Source organism: Bombus bifarius, unplaced genomic scaffold (genome assembly GCF_011952205.1).
Source record: "Bombus bifarius isolate JDL3187 unplaced genomic scaffold, Bbif_JDL3187 scf7180000008045, whole genome shotgun sequence".
Lineage (NCBI taxonomy): Eukaryota > Metazoa > Arthropoda > Insecta > Hymenoptera > Apidae > Bombus > Bombus bifarius.
In genome coordinates, this window is record NW_022884411.1 from 263,476 (window position 1) to 281,915 (window position 18,440).

At 41.6% G+C, this 18,440-nt stretch overlaps 1 protein-coding gene across 4 annotated transcripts; it reads right to left on the reverse strand.

Moving 5' to 3' along the window:
• Window positions 1–166: 166 nt before the first annotated feature.
• Window positions 167–18,240, reverse strand: LOC117207721 (myosin-7B-like). Of its 4 annotated transcripts, none has more exons than XM_033448183.1 (6): window positions 17,146–18,240; window positions 6,089–6,197; window positions 2,745–3,077; window positions 2,427–2,659; window positions 1,994–2,311; window positions 167–1,902 (listed from the first exon to the last, which is right to left on the reverse strand). In XM_033448183.1, the coding sequence occupies exons 1-6, from the start codon at window positions 17,439–17,441 to the stop codon at window positions 1,677–1,679; spliced, it is 1,515 nt and encodes a 504-aa protein (XP_033304074.1). In that variant the 5' UTR covers window positions 17,442–18,240; the 3' UTR covers window positions 167–1,676. The 4 variants fall into 4 exon arrangements, with proteins under 4 accessions (XP_033304074.1, XP_033304078.1, XP_033304076.1 ...); XM_033448187.1 differs by lacking the exon at window positions 17,146–18,240 and adding an exon at window positions 6,719–7,127; XM_033448185.1 differs by lacking the exon at window positions 17,146–18,240 and adding an exon at window positions 6,405–6,700.
• Between the last annotated feature and the right edge of the window lie 200 nt (window positions 18,241–18,440).

An 18,440-nucleotide genomic window follows, 5' to 3' on the forward strand; every position in this document is an offset into this window, starting at 1 on the left:
TACGTAAGTTATCTATAGTTTTATCAGAATGATAAGTGAGATACTTTAATTAACGTGGTAAAAAAAGACGTACTGCTTTCCGGTTTACTAATTTGTATTTTTATTTCGTAAAAAACGGAAAAGATTGTAGAAAAAGTCGGGTAGTGAAAAAATACACAAGAAAATATATGTTTGCAGTTAATTCATTAAACAGATAATCCTTAAAATTTTTCTATTTTGGTTTCATATTTATTTAACATATAATCGTTCTTGGTTAACAAACGACTTTATCTATCGTTGGTAAAAATTTAAACATGGTCAAATCAATTAAAATCATTGATTTGTTAGTTGATGCAAAAATTTTAAGAATTTGTGTGATAAACAGTAAAACTTTAAACTGGCTATAAATATCTTCCTGAGAAGCACTGATTCATCTATTGTTTTTCCATTGAATTAGCATTTTTTAATTCGTCATAAACTTCAACGATTTTTGCATTAACGTAACAATGAATCAGATATCTAATTTTACTTATTCCGTGAATTCATAAAAAAACTATAAATTGAAATTCATAAATAGCATATAGAAAATATATATAGAATATGTGATAACTTCATACAAGCAAAATTTAGGAAGAAATTCAGTAATAGTTGCTATTGAATTATTCGTTTAATAATTAAAATGAAGTTTCTAAGAGAAATTTGTTGTTACCCTGAATACGAAGTTGTTACGTGTTTGATAATCGATTATTAATGATATATTATCGGATGCATTTACGTATTATCGATTCCAATCTAATTCATTCAAATGTTCCTATCATGTATACGTTACACAATAGCCCGTAAAAGAAACTCGTTATCCAAGCGAACATTGCCTTTTTGGTTTTGATGTATTATTGTATACAAAAACATATTTAATTTCACAAGTGATGTTTTGCTACAAACATCTTGAAAATTTCATTGGATACTAAAGTGAGTTGCAGATTTGAACATCTGTAATTCTACGAACTAAGAAATAACATTGCGATCGATCGATTTGGATATACGTATGTTATGCATACATATATTTATATACATTTATGTCTACGATATATACGTTCTTTGACTAGCAGAACAACAATCGCACTAACAATAACAATGTAAGGATGCTACAATGCGTCATAAATAATAACGTTATTTTACTCACAATCCAATAAAAAACAAAACGCCTAGAAATTTCAGACCCAACTCCAATAATCGTAAACAGAGTTCTTTTGCCTAATATCGTACGCTTTAGTTGAATTTGATCGATCGTTCGCAATAATAATCGTTGAAATTTCAATTCCTACATAGTGTGACGAGTATTAACAGCCGAAACTTCAGCCAAGGTATATTAGATATGAGAAAGTGAACTACTAGTAAAATGACCGTAATGATCATTTGCGAGGATAAGTTTCTATATCGATATAATTCGAAATTTGTGGTCTTTAATTCGATGTTATTACTAGGAAGAAATCCAGGATTGTATTACTATCAATATGCTGGCAGTATCGAATTGTTTTTTTAATATTAAACAAATTCGTTTGGAATGTTTTACCGATCAAGCGAACAATCTCGATAGATCAATGACGGAGCTGAAAAAGGGAGGGAGCACTAAATTTCACGGTGATTTCGCACTACGTGTTCGAAGCACGACAACGTGCTTCTCAGTCTTGGCCTTTTCACGAGGAACGGTCAGGCGTGGGCTTGGTCTTTGGTTTTCGTCCAAGTAACTTGCGAAACGAGGAGGTCCACCTCGATCGACTAATTCCTGTCGTGCTCTGTTCGTCCGGTTCGCTGCAACTAAGCGACTCGCTAATTTTCCTGCTTTTGCCACTGCTGCTGCTGGTGCTACTACCTCCATTTTCATAACATCGTGATCTTCGATCTCCGATTTCCGAAGAAAACCTGAACAACGAGAAAATTCAATGCGAATAATGTTTCGCTATTTCTTACGTAACTAGAAGGTACACGAACTTGGTGAAATATCAAGACGAACCCTGAATCGGATGAAAAGGCTCTAGCCGTAGCTGGAGCGCTCGAGTTAGCCGATGAAAGCGATATTTCAGCAACAAGAGTACTCGGATATGCTTCATCGTCGGACGCGCTGTTACTACTTGTGGTACTGCTGCTGCTAGCATTGCTTCCACCGGGGCTACTGTCGACGCTGGAATCGTCGATAAAACTTATTTCTCGATCGGCTAACGGTGAACTGGTCCTCTGTCCACGCGACATCGATGTCGTGGACGTTGTGCTAGGTCGGAACCAGGTACGTAAATCCTGCAGCGGCGCTTGAAGGCACTTGAAAAGATTTCCACTGAAACGTTTGGAAATTAGATAATTGTAAAGATAAAAGCCTTTTCTTCGTTATCGACTATCGGGGCTGGTCTGTTTACAGATACTCGTGTTTTTTCTAGGTTCGATTCACTTACTCGTCGCGATAATCATCGATCTCGGCAAAAGTGCGCCTCGCGTATAAACAAACGGAACACCGTCGTCGACGGCGGCAAGACGTAGCGTGTAGAGTCGCTGCACGAAGATGTCTCGCGGCGTGTCTCAATGTAATCGTTTCTCGAGTCAGCGCTGCGACACCTTCCTCTCGTCTACGCCTTTCCTCTCCCAGTTCTCCCTGTTCTATACGCAGCTTCTCTTTTAAAACTTCATTCTAGAGACACAGAATATACACAACATGACATTATAGCATAGATTGTCTTCATCGAAACAGATGCTGTTGCTCGAATTATCATTACCTCTCTTTCAAGAGCATCACGTTCAGCACGAATAACAGTAGCCTGTTTGACAACGTCCTGGCGAGCTCGTTCAAGAGTTTGCCTAGTAATCTCGTTTTGCGCCAGTTGCATCTGCAGACGGCGCAAAGCTACTTCCCGTTGCCTCTCCAGCCGATCCTTAGCAGCTATGCAACTGTCGCGTTCGGTTTTAGCTCTCTCCACCTCTTCCTCCAGACGAAGGCTTCGTTCCAGTTGCAGGAACAGCTCGTCCTCCTTGCCTCGCAGTTCTGCTTCGCAACCCTCCAGTCGCTTCTCCAACGACCGTCGAGTCTCCTCTAACTTGTCCCTTTCAGCCTGAAACAACCGGACAATTTTGTATTACACGAGTTTCTATCGTAATCCGATCTTTCCAATTCGTTTCAATAGTAACTCGAATTCAACTTTTGATTAAGGTCGGCTCGTTCAAGAAATTCGTTGATATTTACTCGATAAGTCATCTCGGTAACTCTTATCTTTCGAGTTATATCTTTTTATCGACTGAGTCACGATTGTTTTCGAGTCTGTACAACTATCGTAGATAGATTAGAGAACAATACGAACGAGGTACATTCGTGTAGCAGTGGTTGTCAACCGATAAGGCGAACGAGTCCGCAGGCAAGCGTTAACGGAGATAATAATTCTAATTAAAAAAGAGAATGCAACCGAATGCTTCCAGCACTGCATCTAATTTCACGGTCGTCGCTTTTGGATGCCTCTGTTGCGCCTGCAAACGGCTACATGCAAACATCATCGGTATTTATTACGGAACCAATTTTGCAGCTCCAGATTCGAATCTACCGTGCTCGAGGTAGGACGTACGGATATTGAAAGCGTACATTAGTTCGATAAGACGTGTTTACCGCTAAAATACGACCGAAATGACGTTCGTGTATCAAGGGTACCATCGACAGAAACGCTATTTATAGATCGAACACGGTACTTAGACTATGCGTTACGTTGCGTTGCTACGCGTGGCAAATCTATTCTCGCCGTTTGGCCGATTGCGTAAGTGCGACTAAATCGTAAATCATCGATTCTCCGTGTTGCTTCGCATACGAACGACCAGTTCGTCATTGAACGTTTCGACGTTGCTGGTCGAGCCGAGTGGAAGATCGGTAACTGAGCCGGCGGTATGACGTGATCCGGCCGATAACGCCGCCTCGGCCGCACCTCCCTCCTACGGCTGAGTCGCATCTAGCATCGCGCTAGATGCCACATTGTAGGTCAGCTTAGGCGGCCAAACTAGACTGTCGATGGTACGAGGTTGATGAACGGTAGTACGAGCCAGCTCAGCTCGGGGCAGGCCGTTTCGCGGCTTCTACTGCAACGAAACTAAACGAGGAAAGGTACGAAAAGAGAGGCTACGGAAAAAACAGGCTGGAAAGAAAGCGAAGAAAGTCAAGAGGAAGGAAGACGAGGGGCGCTGCAGGAACGAGTTGAAAGACAAGATACGAAACCGCAGAGGGAAAAGCGGAGTAACGAAATGTAACCGTTTCTTCTCCACGATGAACTTTTTGCCATTCGCTCGTCGTTGCTCGGCTTTGTCTCCGCGGTTTTGCCACTGTACGGTTTACCACGGTCAATTTTCTCTGGCGGCCAGTGCATAAGCAGACGTACAAGTTGACGCGCATCCACTAGAAGGCCAAGGGGAAACCAGTGCCCACGGGTGAAATCGACCTAAGTACTACTTACACGGCCTTCCTCCGGCTATCCTGCTCTGCGTCTATAGACATGACACGACGCCTCCGCTCTTTCCTAGACCTCTTTTCTCCAAAGGCTTCGCGGATTCGTCTCTTCCTTTTACTTTCTTTCCTATCTTTGTTTCCTGCCCGATATTACAGACTGGTTGGATTCTACAACCGGTCACGGAAAAATCACGCTACGCTGGTTCAGTTTATCGTTTCTTCGTAACTTCTTCTAGAAACGATTTAATCGCAGGTACATATTTAGTCGGACGAAGCCTACATTCCGCTTATTTTTCCTTCGATCGAGGTCAAATCTCGACAGTCGAATTAAACCTTGGCGTGCCAGTTAAAGTTGTAGGCGACGGTTAATTGCATGTCGATATTTCGAGGAACGCGAATCCGGAGCACGTGATTAGATAAAACACTGTACGCACGAAGATGGAACGTCCCCCTTCCGTTCCCCCATTGTTCCCGCGAGAAGGTTTCGTCACAGAGCTGCCGTCAAATTTCTTCGAAAAGTTCAAAGAGCGTGCGAGAGCCATAAACGAACGCCAAACGGACACTCGACATGGGAAATCCTGTCTGTCAATGTCTACGGTTACAGTGACTGCCTGACTGGCATCGGGGCTATTCAAACAGGATTGAGAACGTGTAAAGAATGGAACGCGTCGAGCTGTACCGCGTACGGTTTTTTCAGATCACGACAATCACACGCAAGAACTTTTTTTGTCAGGAATATTCGACCGTCCCAAAGACAGAAAAAAGAAGAAAAGAAAAAGAGAAAGAAAAGGAGCTTGAACAGTCATCGCGGACCAAGATATTCATTGGGAAGCAGAATTTTTATGAACGCAGGAACTCGCTCGAAATGTTTCTCATCCGGCGAACGACGACAGTGACATCTATCGATACATTTTTGCAAATACTAAATAAGCTGCGTAGTACAAGAAGACCGTTTTCTCTCGCGCATTTTTACGGATAATATTGCAACAGGCGAGAGCAAGTTGATTTCACTCGCGGTACAAGCTGCCTGGGGCCACAGATACCATCGAGCACAGACTAACAAGATCGCGGAAGGACTCTGATCTTTGTTGCAACCGTCTCGAGAATTAATTATACGTACGTGTTGCTTATCCCAGAGGCTTTCAAAGCTCAAGTCTCGATAGCAGCCCGCTATCGTGCGAAACCATTTTTATTCTCATCGAGATATAGATTACTACAGTATTAGGAAAAAACGAAGGTTACAGTAGATTTTTCTAGAGTTCCGTAATTGTCGAGATTGAGATAAGTAGCGCGATCTCGGATCGAATCTACGAAACTCTGACGTATATTATGCTGCGTACGTTCTTTACGCGATAGAGAAAACCATCGACGGCGTTTCTTTGGCTTCGTTACGTTTCATTGGTTACCAGTTCCGCGTATCCGATATTTAATGTGCTACGCGTTATATTTTTACTAGATTCGCCGACTACTCCAATAAACCGACCTAGATATATATCGTTTTCCGTTACATCCATTTACGATCGTACCGTGTGGAACAGCAAATTTGTCTATTTTTCGAATTACAATAACACCAACGATTCCTATCGTTTATCATCGGCTGAATCTGCATTTGACAAGGTTCGATTAATTAAAAACGCTTACCTTCACCTCGTGATAACGTTCTTCCAAGTAGTAGGCGGTACCTTTGGCTTCCTCATATTTCGCCGCCAAAGCAACATATTTATCATAGTGACGCTTGAACAGCACGAACCTGAAAGCAGATAGTATATTAAATATTTACTATCTCGAGTAGCTGATTTTTCATCATTTTCCGAGAACAATGATGCGAGTGAAAGTAAGTTTAAACAAATGGAAGAAGACAGAAAAATTTCGTGGAAGAATGCTAGTCGTACGATACAATCGCCTGACATCTGTCCGCGATTTTATTCCCATTTATTCGTATCAAACGAAACTCTACATTTCAGACGTTTCACCCAGCAAGTCTGATTCTATCATTGTCGTGGACGAAGATTCGAATGGCGATTAAAAGCCGACATAATTCACAGGCAGAACAATGATTCCGAGACAGACAGCCTCGTTTCAGTATCACCGAATGCGCAACAATCTTATTGGCCTATCAACCGCAGCGGATTGAGTTCGTCGTCGACGAGATCTCTCGTTAGAGATCTGCCGTTTGGAAACCGGAAGCGTGCTCAGGTCCCACGCGAAGGCTGCACGTGTAACGAGCGATATTCGCCGCGACATCGAGAAGCTAGCGAGCAGGAAGCCGACCTTTCGGTCATGGCGTGGCCCGGTCGGGTCTGATGCGACCCGATGCGCTCGTCGGTTGCAAGCTGCTTGCAGTTGCTTCGCCAATCGATTTCTCTCTCTCTCTCTCTCTTTCTCTCTCTCTCGTTCCCTCTTCTTATTGATCGCTGCGAATCTGTTGCCCTCCACCGAAACTTCCTCTCTCCGGTTCTTTTTATCTTCACTCACTGACACTCGCACTGCCGTGTAACGGCTCGTCCATTCTCTCCGAGACTTTCGCTTTCACGATTGCTCGAGACGCGCGGTGCTCCCGCTTCGAGATCCAACAACGATCTTTGCCTGTCTTCCGGGTTGCCTGCCAACCAGCCCGCAGCCAGTCTCTACTCTGCTCTTCAAGAATCCGCCCGTCACGCCTTTCCGGACCGAATCTCCAGCGTCCTGTGAAACTGAAATATCGCAATGTAATTCTAGCCAGGTGTCGAAGGTACCGATCGCAATACGAGCCACCGATTATCTTCGGTTCTGCCTTTCGAACTCGCACACCTTCGAAGGATATACCGAGCGGAGGACAAAAGTTCAGATTCAGCTGCTGAACCGAGTCAGATTCACTTCAGCAGCTGAACTATACGTCAGTTTCCAGGATATTCGGCAAGACGATTCGATCGTTGACGATAGTCGTCCATTTGGTCGAAAGTTCGAATATCAAATATCAAAGATAACACACACTGAGGGAACATTGTTTTCGACGATTCTTGGTTTCGTTGGTAGAATCGTGGAACGGTCGTTCGTTGCTCTTTGTTAAGCCAGAACCAACAAAATTCGCGGATGTGGCTAAGTAACGGCAGGTAACAATTCAGCTACTGTAAGAGAATTCTGAAAAATGTTCCTGGTAGAAATGATTTTAGAGAAAGTTACTATTGGTGAACCTTCGTCCGGCCACAAAATAGTCCACGATGGCCGCAGAAATATAGTAGCAGTAGTAGTAGTAGTAAATAGTAGTCTGGTCGAATGCATATTTTTTCAGAGACAAATTGATAGTAGAAGTGTTTTTGTATCATATGATTCAGAACGATACGCAGTACAAAATAAACGACATTTTTCATAAACGAGAAATACACCAATCTTTCTTACATTTCGTTTTATGTCTTGGAAACTATTTGTCATAGGTGAAAAAGTTTCGGTGGAAAGTTAATAAAACTTATTATCTGTAAAATGCGACCTGCTACGTTATTATAAGCTCAATCGTTAGGTTGGAAATTAGTAAAAAGCGCGAAGAAGTCCATTTTCTCTCAGTCGTAAAGCTCCGGTTAGATTTGTGGTACAATGATGCAATCGTACAGTCGCACAAACCGTCGAGGCTCTGTGACAAACGAGTACTACTCATACTAAGACAAACGGAAAATTTGTTATTTGCAATAAAAAGTTTATTTCTTTTATTCTCCGAGTCTACACGCTATATAGGAAGACCTATAGTTTGATATATAAGTAAACAAAAATATTGTCACTCAAATGGTAAAATACAACTTTTGCATTTTTCACTATATCGTAGTGGAACTTGTTCTACCGATTGCTGCAGTCAATTTAAAAAAAAAAGCGTTTCTCTAAACTATTAAACATTAAGAAATGAAATAGGTCTGTTTACAGTTTATTGTTTGCGTTACATGTGGGTCTTTTTTGATCGGAAAAATATTTACGAAACTAAAAATTGTGACTCATGGAAAAAGTATAAAAATAAAGGAAACGATTGGTATCATCTGTTTCATTGTTGAACATTATTTAAAGTGTGAGATCGTACGATCATACCATTGTATCGACAATTTTGATTAAAGTTGTAAACGATTGGAGAAAAAAGGATTTCTTCGCGTTTGTTGCTAATTTACAAGCTAACGATTATGCTTATCATAACGTAACAGGTCTCATTTTACAGATAATAAACTTTATTAGCCATAACTTTCTACTGAAACTTCTGCAGTCTTACAGACAGTTTCTGGGACGTAAAACGAAATGTAAGAAAAAGTTGTGTTTTTCCGTCTAATCGATATTTTGTTTATGGAACATCGAAGGAAAATTGTTTCCAAGTTGTTTACTTTCTTTCAAATATCGTTCCTAATCGCATTATGCGAAAACATTTGTATCGTCAATATGTTGCCGGATTTAACCCTCTCTGAGCTTAAGTCGCGTGGACCGTAGTATTAACCAGTCAGCCATCTTCGACGAGTATACTCGTCACGAAGAAATGACGATATTTCGTGTTGATGACGAGCCCTGTCGATAATAAAATGAAAAAATAAAACAGTCATTTCGTTACAATTTAATTCCATATTATAACAGTCCTAGCAGGGACTCAGTCCGATACCTGGGCATGACCCTGGACAGGAGACTAACGTGGAAGAAACATCTCAGATAAAACGAAGCAACTAAAGGACAAACTAAAAAAACTCTATTGCCTCCAAACTAAACATACAGAATAAAATTACCCTCTACAAGATCGTAATAAAACCTGTCTGGACCTACGGAATCCAACTATGGGGAACAGCAAGTAACTCCAACATCGAAATACTACAACGCTTCCAATCGAAAACGCTAAGATCCTTAATAGACGCACCTTGGTATGTTACCAACGAAACCATCCATCGCGACCTCAAGATACCCACAGTCAAAGAGGAAATAGCAAAATACAGCGACAGATATAGCAAAAGAGTCAACAAACACCGAAACCCCCTAATCACTGGACTACTTGACACGACGGACCAGATTCGCAGGCTGAAGAGGCACTACCCGCTAGACCTAAACGCTAGATTCATTTAGTTATCCAAATTAAGCATATGCACTTACTTATAATACTTATAAATTATACCTATCTGTAATAAGTATTAACTTATTGTAAATAAACAGCCATGTCACTGCGCCACGCCAGAAAAATTACTGAAAATTCTCAACGCGAGCATTGATTGTAATTTCAACAAATAAATAAAATAAAAAAAAAATATTATAACAGTCACACTGTGTTCGACGAGTATACTCGTCATCGCTTACCTTTCCCCATACATTTTAGGTACACACTTTTCAAAGAACATACGGAATAGCACTATGGGGAACAGCAGCAATGAGCCATATAACCAAAATAGAGGCAATGCAATCTAAAATACTCAGAACAATAGCAAACGCGCCATGGTACGTTAGAAACGAGGACATTCGGAAAGACCTGGGAATATGAACGGTCAAGGAGGAGATTAACAGAAGTGCGAGAAGGTACAGAGAAAGAATAGCAACGCACCCGAACCGGCTGGCAGCGGAAACAGTCGGCGCATCAAACATAAAGAGAAGATTAAAAAGGAAACACCCAACAGATCTCACAAAGGACATAACCTAACATACAAACACTCACCACACTAAAGAAATAAATCAATCAAATTCGAAGATGGTATCCCACTGGGGGTAGCCATCCACATGTTATATTATTATACCACTAAGCTATAATATTTTACCGAGTGTCCTACTGGGCAAATTGTAAAATGTAAATAAATAAATAAAAAAAAAAAAACTTTTCAAAGAGGTCGCAACAGCTAACTGGTTAAAGGCCAAGGATCAGTTGGCACACAGTTCAAGACACCTCAGCGCTTGTAACGACCATAGGCGTAAAAATTAAATAAAATTCTTCTGAAATATACCGATCGTGATACGTTTTTCTGTGAACCTTACGATGACGGATGTTTAACACGTTGAATGTGACGCCAGTTTTACAAGGTTTGACTATGTTGAAATACAGGTTGGTTGGTAACTGGTGGTACAAGCTGAAAGGGGGTGATTCTACGCGAAAAAAGAAGTCGAAAATATATGTCGGAGATGAAAAGACACCGGAGCCGTCCCTCTGGAACTTCGTGAAAATCCGTAAAATCGTAATTAAAGTTTACAGCCGTAATTTGCCGTCGTCCTGCCCAATTGTACTTGTTTGCGATTTATGATAATAAACTTGGGCTCAAGGCGACCATCAGTCGCCGAACGTAGCCGCGGTCAACGCTTCGCCTAACAAAGGTGTGGAATTATAGTATGACCCTCGTTAAAAGAAATACCAATAGAGGTACTTGACAGTAAAACATTCCAACGGTTCCTTCGGACAATGAATACCTGATGTTGAGGCACGTACACAGCACAAGTCCAGTTAGCCCGAGGACCTGCTATAAAACCTGGATCTTTCCGGCAATTAAGATTTTCCAAACGGACAGACAGTCTTTGTCCCAAACTGACAAATTTACAGCGACGTCAATTTCCCTTACTTTCGGAACGAGGGCTATACCCGATGATCCGATGATCTCGTGTCCTTAGACAAACCCCATCATAGTTTTCCTCTGTGGCATCATTGGGACGAAAATTCCTTCCTTCTTGAGATCCTACCGACGAAGGGAGCAGCACCTGACGATCAGTGAGTTTGAGGCAGAGCAAGTGTATCTTTCATCCCGTTGACCGTGGATTCGTCATGGAACCTAAGACCAACGTCACTAACATCGCAAGTGCCCAACCACCGCTGTTGATTGTCGAATCGGTAGTGTCCATACTCGTAGCATCAGGCCGTATCTTCGTTATCACACAACAATGGCCAACTCCAAGGGAGGTCTATCAAACGCTCACAACCCTGTTCCTGACTCTTCTCCGACATATAGAATAAAATTTTTTTTTTAATTTTTCCATCGAGACAACGATCTACAGTGAGATCCGTTACAGCGAGACGCGATAAATTGCACGCGTACCGAGCGAAAATTCAAAGTCGATTTTCTCGAAAACAAAGCCTCAAACGAAAAATTGTTATTCTATATTTTCGACTTCTTTTTTCGCGTAGAATCACCTCCTTCCGCTTGTAACACCAGTTACCAACCATCCTGTATTACATACAAAAGATATGTTACGGTAATCATTACAATCATCATTAATGAATTTATCTCACTGAGATGACCGGTGACCCTCATGCTATTCGACGTGTTAACTTGAAATGCCACCAGGTTGCAAAAATATTTTCCCGCGTACCTTCGCATACTCGATTAGCAGAATTTTTACAGATTTCAGGTTTTGAACCGCACGCTCTGCGCATTAATTACTGCAAATGTCGTAACCATCTATTTAATGCCTTAACACATTGTTGACCGGCAATTTTACTGAGAATTATGTCACTGTCTGTTATTTCGTAATTAGATGTGGAAGTAAAACAATATAAATTTTATTTATTATTCAACTTTTAATATTTCTTTTTCGTATGATAAACAGTGTAACAATCACCTACGTGTAATGGTACATAACAGCTTTCGCAAATATATCTAGTTTCGCTGCGTTTTCATTTTGAAGAGCATACTCTACACGCTATAGTCGGTTTTGTTTCTCTGCCAGTGACTATTGTTTCTAAGACGTGGTCTGACGCTGATGCGAAAAAAAAGCGCATCGCGAGTTTACGCTCGGCCATGAAACATAACGTTTGGCCATGAAAACACGAGTAAACTCGTGACCGGTCAACAATGTGTTAATATTAAGGGAATATTAGAAACGAGCAACCCACGAAATACATGGCGACTTTTCTACGAGTACCAACACAGAGATACACGTGGAAAAACATAATTCTGGAAAGCATTCGCTTAACTGTTCCGGACGAAACGCACTTTCCCTTCCTTTTCTATTCTTCTCTCTTTTCCTTCTCTCGTCGCAGTGACACAGCAAATCTCGGTTCAGTTCTTATCGAAAAGATCAGTGGCCATTACAAAGAACACTGCTCGCTGTACGAGTCTCTGTCTCGTCCATCGATGGATATTACACGAGGTTTTAATTTAGGATCTCGATACATCTTGCGACCAGAGGCTGCCATACAATTGCAAATTTGGCTCACAGCCCGATGTGCCACACGTCTATTCAAATGGAAACTTTCGTCGATACGCAGCTCACAAAAAGAAGCGAGAAATCTGGACGCGTATTCGCGTGGCGACATTCGGCCGACAAGGGAAACTGCACGTATTGTTGGCGAGAACACGCGTGTTGCATAACACGAGAGTAAGCGAAGCGACCCGGTAAAGCTGGGACAACAAAAAATGTTCGACTTGCGTCGCTCGTAAATCGGGTCGTTCGTCGATGGAGAAATTGGCGTACGAATTAGACTACCGTTTATCACGAGCAGCGCTTCGAACAGTTTGCATAATAACGATTTTCCAGCGACTTTCTAAGCCAAGTATTCCAGTGAAAGGGTTAACGACGATGTGTATCGTCGCGACCAAAAATGGCGCAGCAACCACAAAAGGGCGTGTTATGCTCGTTTCTTGTCGTTTTTTGCCCCGAGCGGTGTGTGTTTTTTGCTAGGAGATCGAATATCTACTCTACTTCGCGATGTGCGTTAGCGAAAGAAAGCGAAGAAACGCGTCTTTTCGGGAACTCTGGTGAAATTTGTTTATGAAGCAAGCAGAACGAAACATCGTACTATCGTCACGACATTGGTAAAAAGATTTGTCGAAAGATTCGTTCTCGAGTAATTCGTACTTCCCGTTTATCGATAAAAATAAAATATAAAAATGGAATTAATAAATAAATGACAAACCATGGAACACGACACTAAATGCAGCTCTGTAACGAACTACATTCGTGCCGTTTAATTTCCAACGATTTGTTAATTGCAACTATTCCAATCGTCTACGTGGAACGACTAACTCAGCCGGTTAACTGCGTTCGACGTGTATACGCGTCAATCCACAAGTTTATTTCGTTGCGGTTGACGTGTATACTCGTCGTGCGAAAGAAAAAATTACCACTTATTGTAAGAACTGAAAATTTCGGTGAAAAGTAAGGACATTTAGTGGTATGTTTCCTTTATGTATTTTATAGATGAAAAATCATTTGATTATTCTCTGCTGTGTACAATGTATCGCTTTTTCTAAATTGAGTTGATTATTTTCCCCAATGTATCTCCATTCGTGTACTTTATTATTTTTTGGCAATTTTTAAGTTCTTAATAGCGATGCCTTTTTCAACACCGTTTGGATCGTTTGTTCGCAAAAATTAATGATAGGGACATTTGCCCTACGTTCGATGTGTGTCCTTGTTTGATTTTAACTACGCAACGCGAATGGGATTTTTTTAGATCAAACTCCGCGGTTTAACAGCTTAACTACGCACGGTTAATTATTTAACCGTAGAAATGTATATGGAATTGGTATTAACGCTAGCCAACTCAGCGAGAGAAACACAACAGCAAGGCGGAATTATTTTCCGACCGTTACCCGCCAAGACCTAGAAGCTAGCCTCGTTCCTTTAAAATACACTAAACTCTAAATGGTACAGTACATTTTCACGGTATGTACCTATTCTGCAACGAATTAAATAACCACGTACATAGTAGTTAGCTAGCCACGTTTTTTTCACGAATAAACAAGTAAATACCGTGATATCAATAAATCTTGCCAAAAAAAAAAAGAAAGAAAAAAAGAAGAAACCGGATTCCAATGCTTCTTTTCGTTAATCTCGAAGTTAACGAGCAAAGTTTCCAAGCAATTCGCCTGTATATAACGATCGCCGTTGGATATCTCGAAAATCTAAATAAAGATAACCTCACACCGCGTTTCTTTATTTCGCAAGTGACAAGGTTACCCCTTTGCAGACCACAGACCAATTTCTTAAATTGGTCGCTGTGACTTATATATCTTAATTGGTACATTTACAATATAATGACGCAATCGTTTCATCGATGGGAAATCGAAGAGATGGAGAAAAACGGGTTTGCAAAAGCTCGAAGAAAATGGAATTAGAAAGCGAATGCTTTTACTTTATTCGTTTCTCCGGGACTCGATCCTATTTTTATTGTAATACGTACGTACGTATGTATTTCGGTTGACGTGGATGATACACAATGGAAGGATAACGAAGACGGAGAAACTGCTCTCAAATATATCGCTATCTTTAGCTCTGTTCTTTTCTGCACAATGCCTGAAGAGCCAACCGATGGCGCTCGACATCGGAGGGGCACGAGTCAACGGTTACGCATCGGAGAACTCGTTGATCGTCGATTCCGATACCTACATATATTTAGTTGATCGAAACGATACCGGTAGAACTGGAACTCGTGCTTTTTCCTTCAATATTGTCAACTCAATGAGGAAGCCTCTCTAATAAAAATACGTGTGAATTTTATGCGATATTACACGTTCATGTCGCTATTAAAATTGTATCGTTATTTAAGAGGTTAGGTCATCGACCAAATATCGATGAGACATGCCAAAGTTTAAAATCATAATGGCTGACAGCTCTCTAATGAAAATACGTGTGAATTTTATGCGATATTACACGTTAATATCATTATTAAAATTGTATCGTTATTTAAGAGGTTATATCATCGACCAGATATCGATGAGTGCCAAAGTTTCAAATCATAATGGCTGACAGTACTGTTTTAGTACGTATGCGAATCGCTTAATGCGTGAATATATATTCTGTAGCATATACAAATGACGACTGTGATAGGAGGTTAGCATGGGGCGTCGTGTTGCCAAAAATGAAAGTTATTTTTAACCTATTCACGATTCGTATTTTTACCATTGAACGTGCATTGCGCGTGAAATATTCGGTATCTGTTTCCAAGCATCTTTCGGGAGAATAAATTTCTTTCCGAGCGATAAAAAAAGAAATACCTAACGGAAAAGAAAAAAAGAATTCGTGCTCGCGCTTATGATTAATCATCGCAGTTTGTCTTATAAGTAACGAGGGTAAAAGAAGCGCAGCTATCTCTCTAATTACAGACAAAATTACTGAAGTTGTTGAAACCGAGGCGAGCTGATTAATTGCATTGATTAAATCGCGTTTTAAGTGGACGCCCGCTGGCTCCACTTCGGAGTCGTTCGTAATTTCCTTCGAAGCTGTTTTCATTGAGACCGTCTCGCGCTATTCTACGGAAGCCGCTCCTTCTTCATTAAAAATGAAACGCTCCTCGCTTTCCGTTTTTAAACACGTTGCGTGTCTGCTGCGTGCGCGCGTCTACGAATCAGATAGCTCGAATAGTTTGTCAATGATTCGACGTCATCGACTAAATCGAACTACATGCGACATAACACAACGTGACGCGACGCGACGCGACGATGCGAACCGGAAACGATCTTTCCTCTTCCGCGCGCATTTACGTGTACGCGTTCCGATCGACGATTTAAGATTTATGCTGTTCGTGATAAATCGAACAAATTCGTCGTCGCTGCCTTTCGTAAAAGCACGTTCGCAAAATTCTCGAGAACGTTTCTAAGTATTTTGATTATTCGCGAAGAGATATGCTTTAATCGTTTCTGTCGTAAAAACATCTAACCGCTTTAACTCGTCTTAATCTTGCCTTAACTAATTCTTCCAAATCGCGTAGATTGAAATCGAAAATATTCAACCAAATTAAATCGGTAATCCCGTGTTTCGAGAATTCGACAAAAGCGTATTAATTACGGGTAGTGGAAAATTACTAACGATATAGAAATCTGTGCGATTAATTATCGAAAAAGAAATTGAATCGCGCAGCTACATCACTTTTTTCAAGTTTTAAACTCTCTCTTGTCTACCGATAAACAGAGCAATAATTTTATAGTCTGCTGGGGTCGAACATCGGCGTTAACACGAATACGGATGTTACGCATTTAATGTTTTAGGCATCGTTGCGAAGCATAGGAAATCTCGTAAAGCTCGTCTACGTTTATAGTTAACATACATATCCCGTAGTCCCGGATCTCGCGCCCGCGGCACTTGCAAATCTAGTAATATCAGCTTCGAAACGAGCTCCTCGGGTCGTAAATTATCGAGAAGCCGGTACACGAGTATTTCATTGGAATCTTTGGTTTCTTCCATTTCGATCGCTTTTATCGGTGCGCTTATTATACGGTTCGAGTATTCGCTCGTACACGACCTCTATCTTTCGGTCGACGAAAGTAGGAATCGAAGCGACTCGTTTCAGGAAAAGATAGCAAGCTAAAAACATGCGTTCGATATCGGACAATTTATTTACGACTTTCGACAAAAACCAATAGCTTAAAGATAAAAATCGGTGATATCATTGACTTAAATATACAGCGTGGTACGTCAATAGGTAAAGTCGAGAGATCGATGTTCACGAAACGTATCAATACATGTGGCATAGAAGTATCGACTGATGAAAAAAAAAAGAAAAGAATGTGCAAACACCGCACCGGCGAGAAAAGCGATATCAAAGTACAGAAAGTGTTCAAAGAAAAATTTGCTTGGGAAGGAACCTCGGAAAGAAGTTGCCTCGTCGACTATCGATCGAATCATTCTGAAACGTTTCTTTTTATTTTAAGTTACGTAAACGAAACAAAGAATGTTCTAGCAGGAAGCTAGCTCTGCATTAATATAAATTGTCACGCACGATAGCGACCAGCAACCTTACCCGATCTAATTGCACAGAATAAAGGATCGAAGGAAGAAAATGAGAAACGTGTACGAACCTGTAGAGATCATTTTCAGTGACGATGTCTCGGATGGAATCCTCTGGATCGATACGATCCGCTGGAAAACCCGCCGGTCTGGCAACCCTCGAGGACAACAAGGGACACGGTGGTTTTATGGTGGAGTCAGTGGCCTCGTGGAGGGCGCTGGCCGCAATAAGGTCGTCTTCAGAAGCGGTACTAGGTAGAGGCACGTTTGGACTCGGAGATCGCGAGCCGGAGATCACACCGAGTAAATCCTCGCTCCTGGAATGTCTCATTTCCATAGCACCGTATCTTCCGGTGGTTGTCGTCATCCTTCTACCGAATCACCGTAACACGCTCGATTTTTCCACGACCGCGACCCGGTTACACGTGGTCGTCCTCTTTTCCTTCGTTCTCGTTGCCACGACGACCTAGACAGCCCGAAGGAACCGACTACGATCTAGTTCTCGCTACTCCTATCCGGACTGGCCTCCTCTTACTACCTTTTAGTCGACTCCCTAGAGAACCGCGATCCACCGATTTTCATCTCCGAGATATTTTCTCTCTTTCGCTCCTGTTTCGCCACCGTTGCTCCTTCCACTTGGCGCGCTTCTCTTCCACTTCCACGAGAGCGCACGTCCTCCGATTCCTTCTTCGTTCGCGGCCAACCAGAATTCCTATCGTCTTCTTTGCGTTCTAGTTCATCGCTCGATCTTTCACACCAAGTGATTTCTCTTCGACATTTCTTTCTACAATCTTTTCACAAGAGGATAGCATAATCGTCCAAGCAAAAGATAACGCTCGTCTAACTTTAAATCGCCGCTACACACTTTCTCGATCTCCAGTATGAACACGCGCACGTCGGCCAAGCATCAAATACCACTGAGGGTAACGGACTTTTGCGTCAACTATCCGTTACGTATATTCGCACGTTGGTACGCGCATTACCGAACATATCACCGATCGCGCCACTTTTTCGGTTTCTTCTCTTCCTTCGATCAACTTGCATTCGAACGTGTCCCTACGAGTTGCCAGGTGTCACGTCGAGATACCATTAACAGGATCAACAGGACGTATCCTCGTCATGGACGAATCCACGTTTCGACGATCGTGCAAAGATCTGTCGGTCACGAAACAATCCACGAATCTAATCGCCGATCAGATTCAAGCCGCCATTTTTACTCGATTCTATGAATATTGTTGTATCGTATCTTTTAAAAAAACACCAGACACACAGTACACGACGATTATTCTGCTCTTTGTAATTAAAGTAATTAGAAAAAGAAGGGTGGTTCTTCTGGACGGACCATGCGCGGTAAACACGATGCACA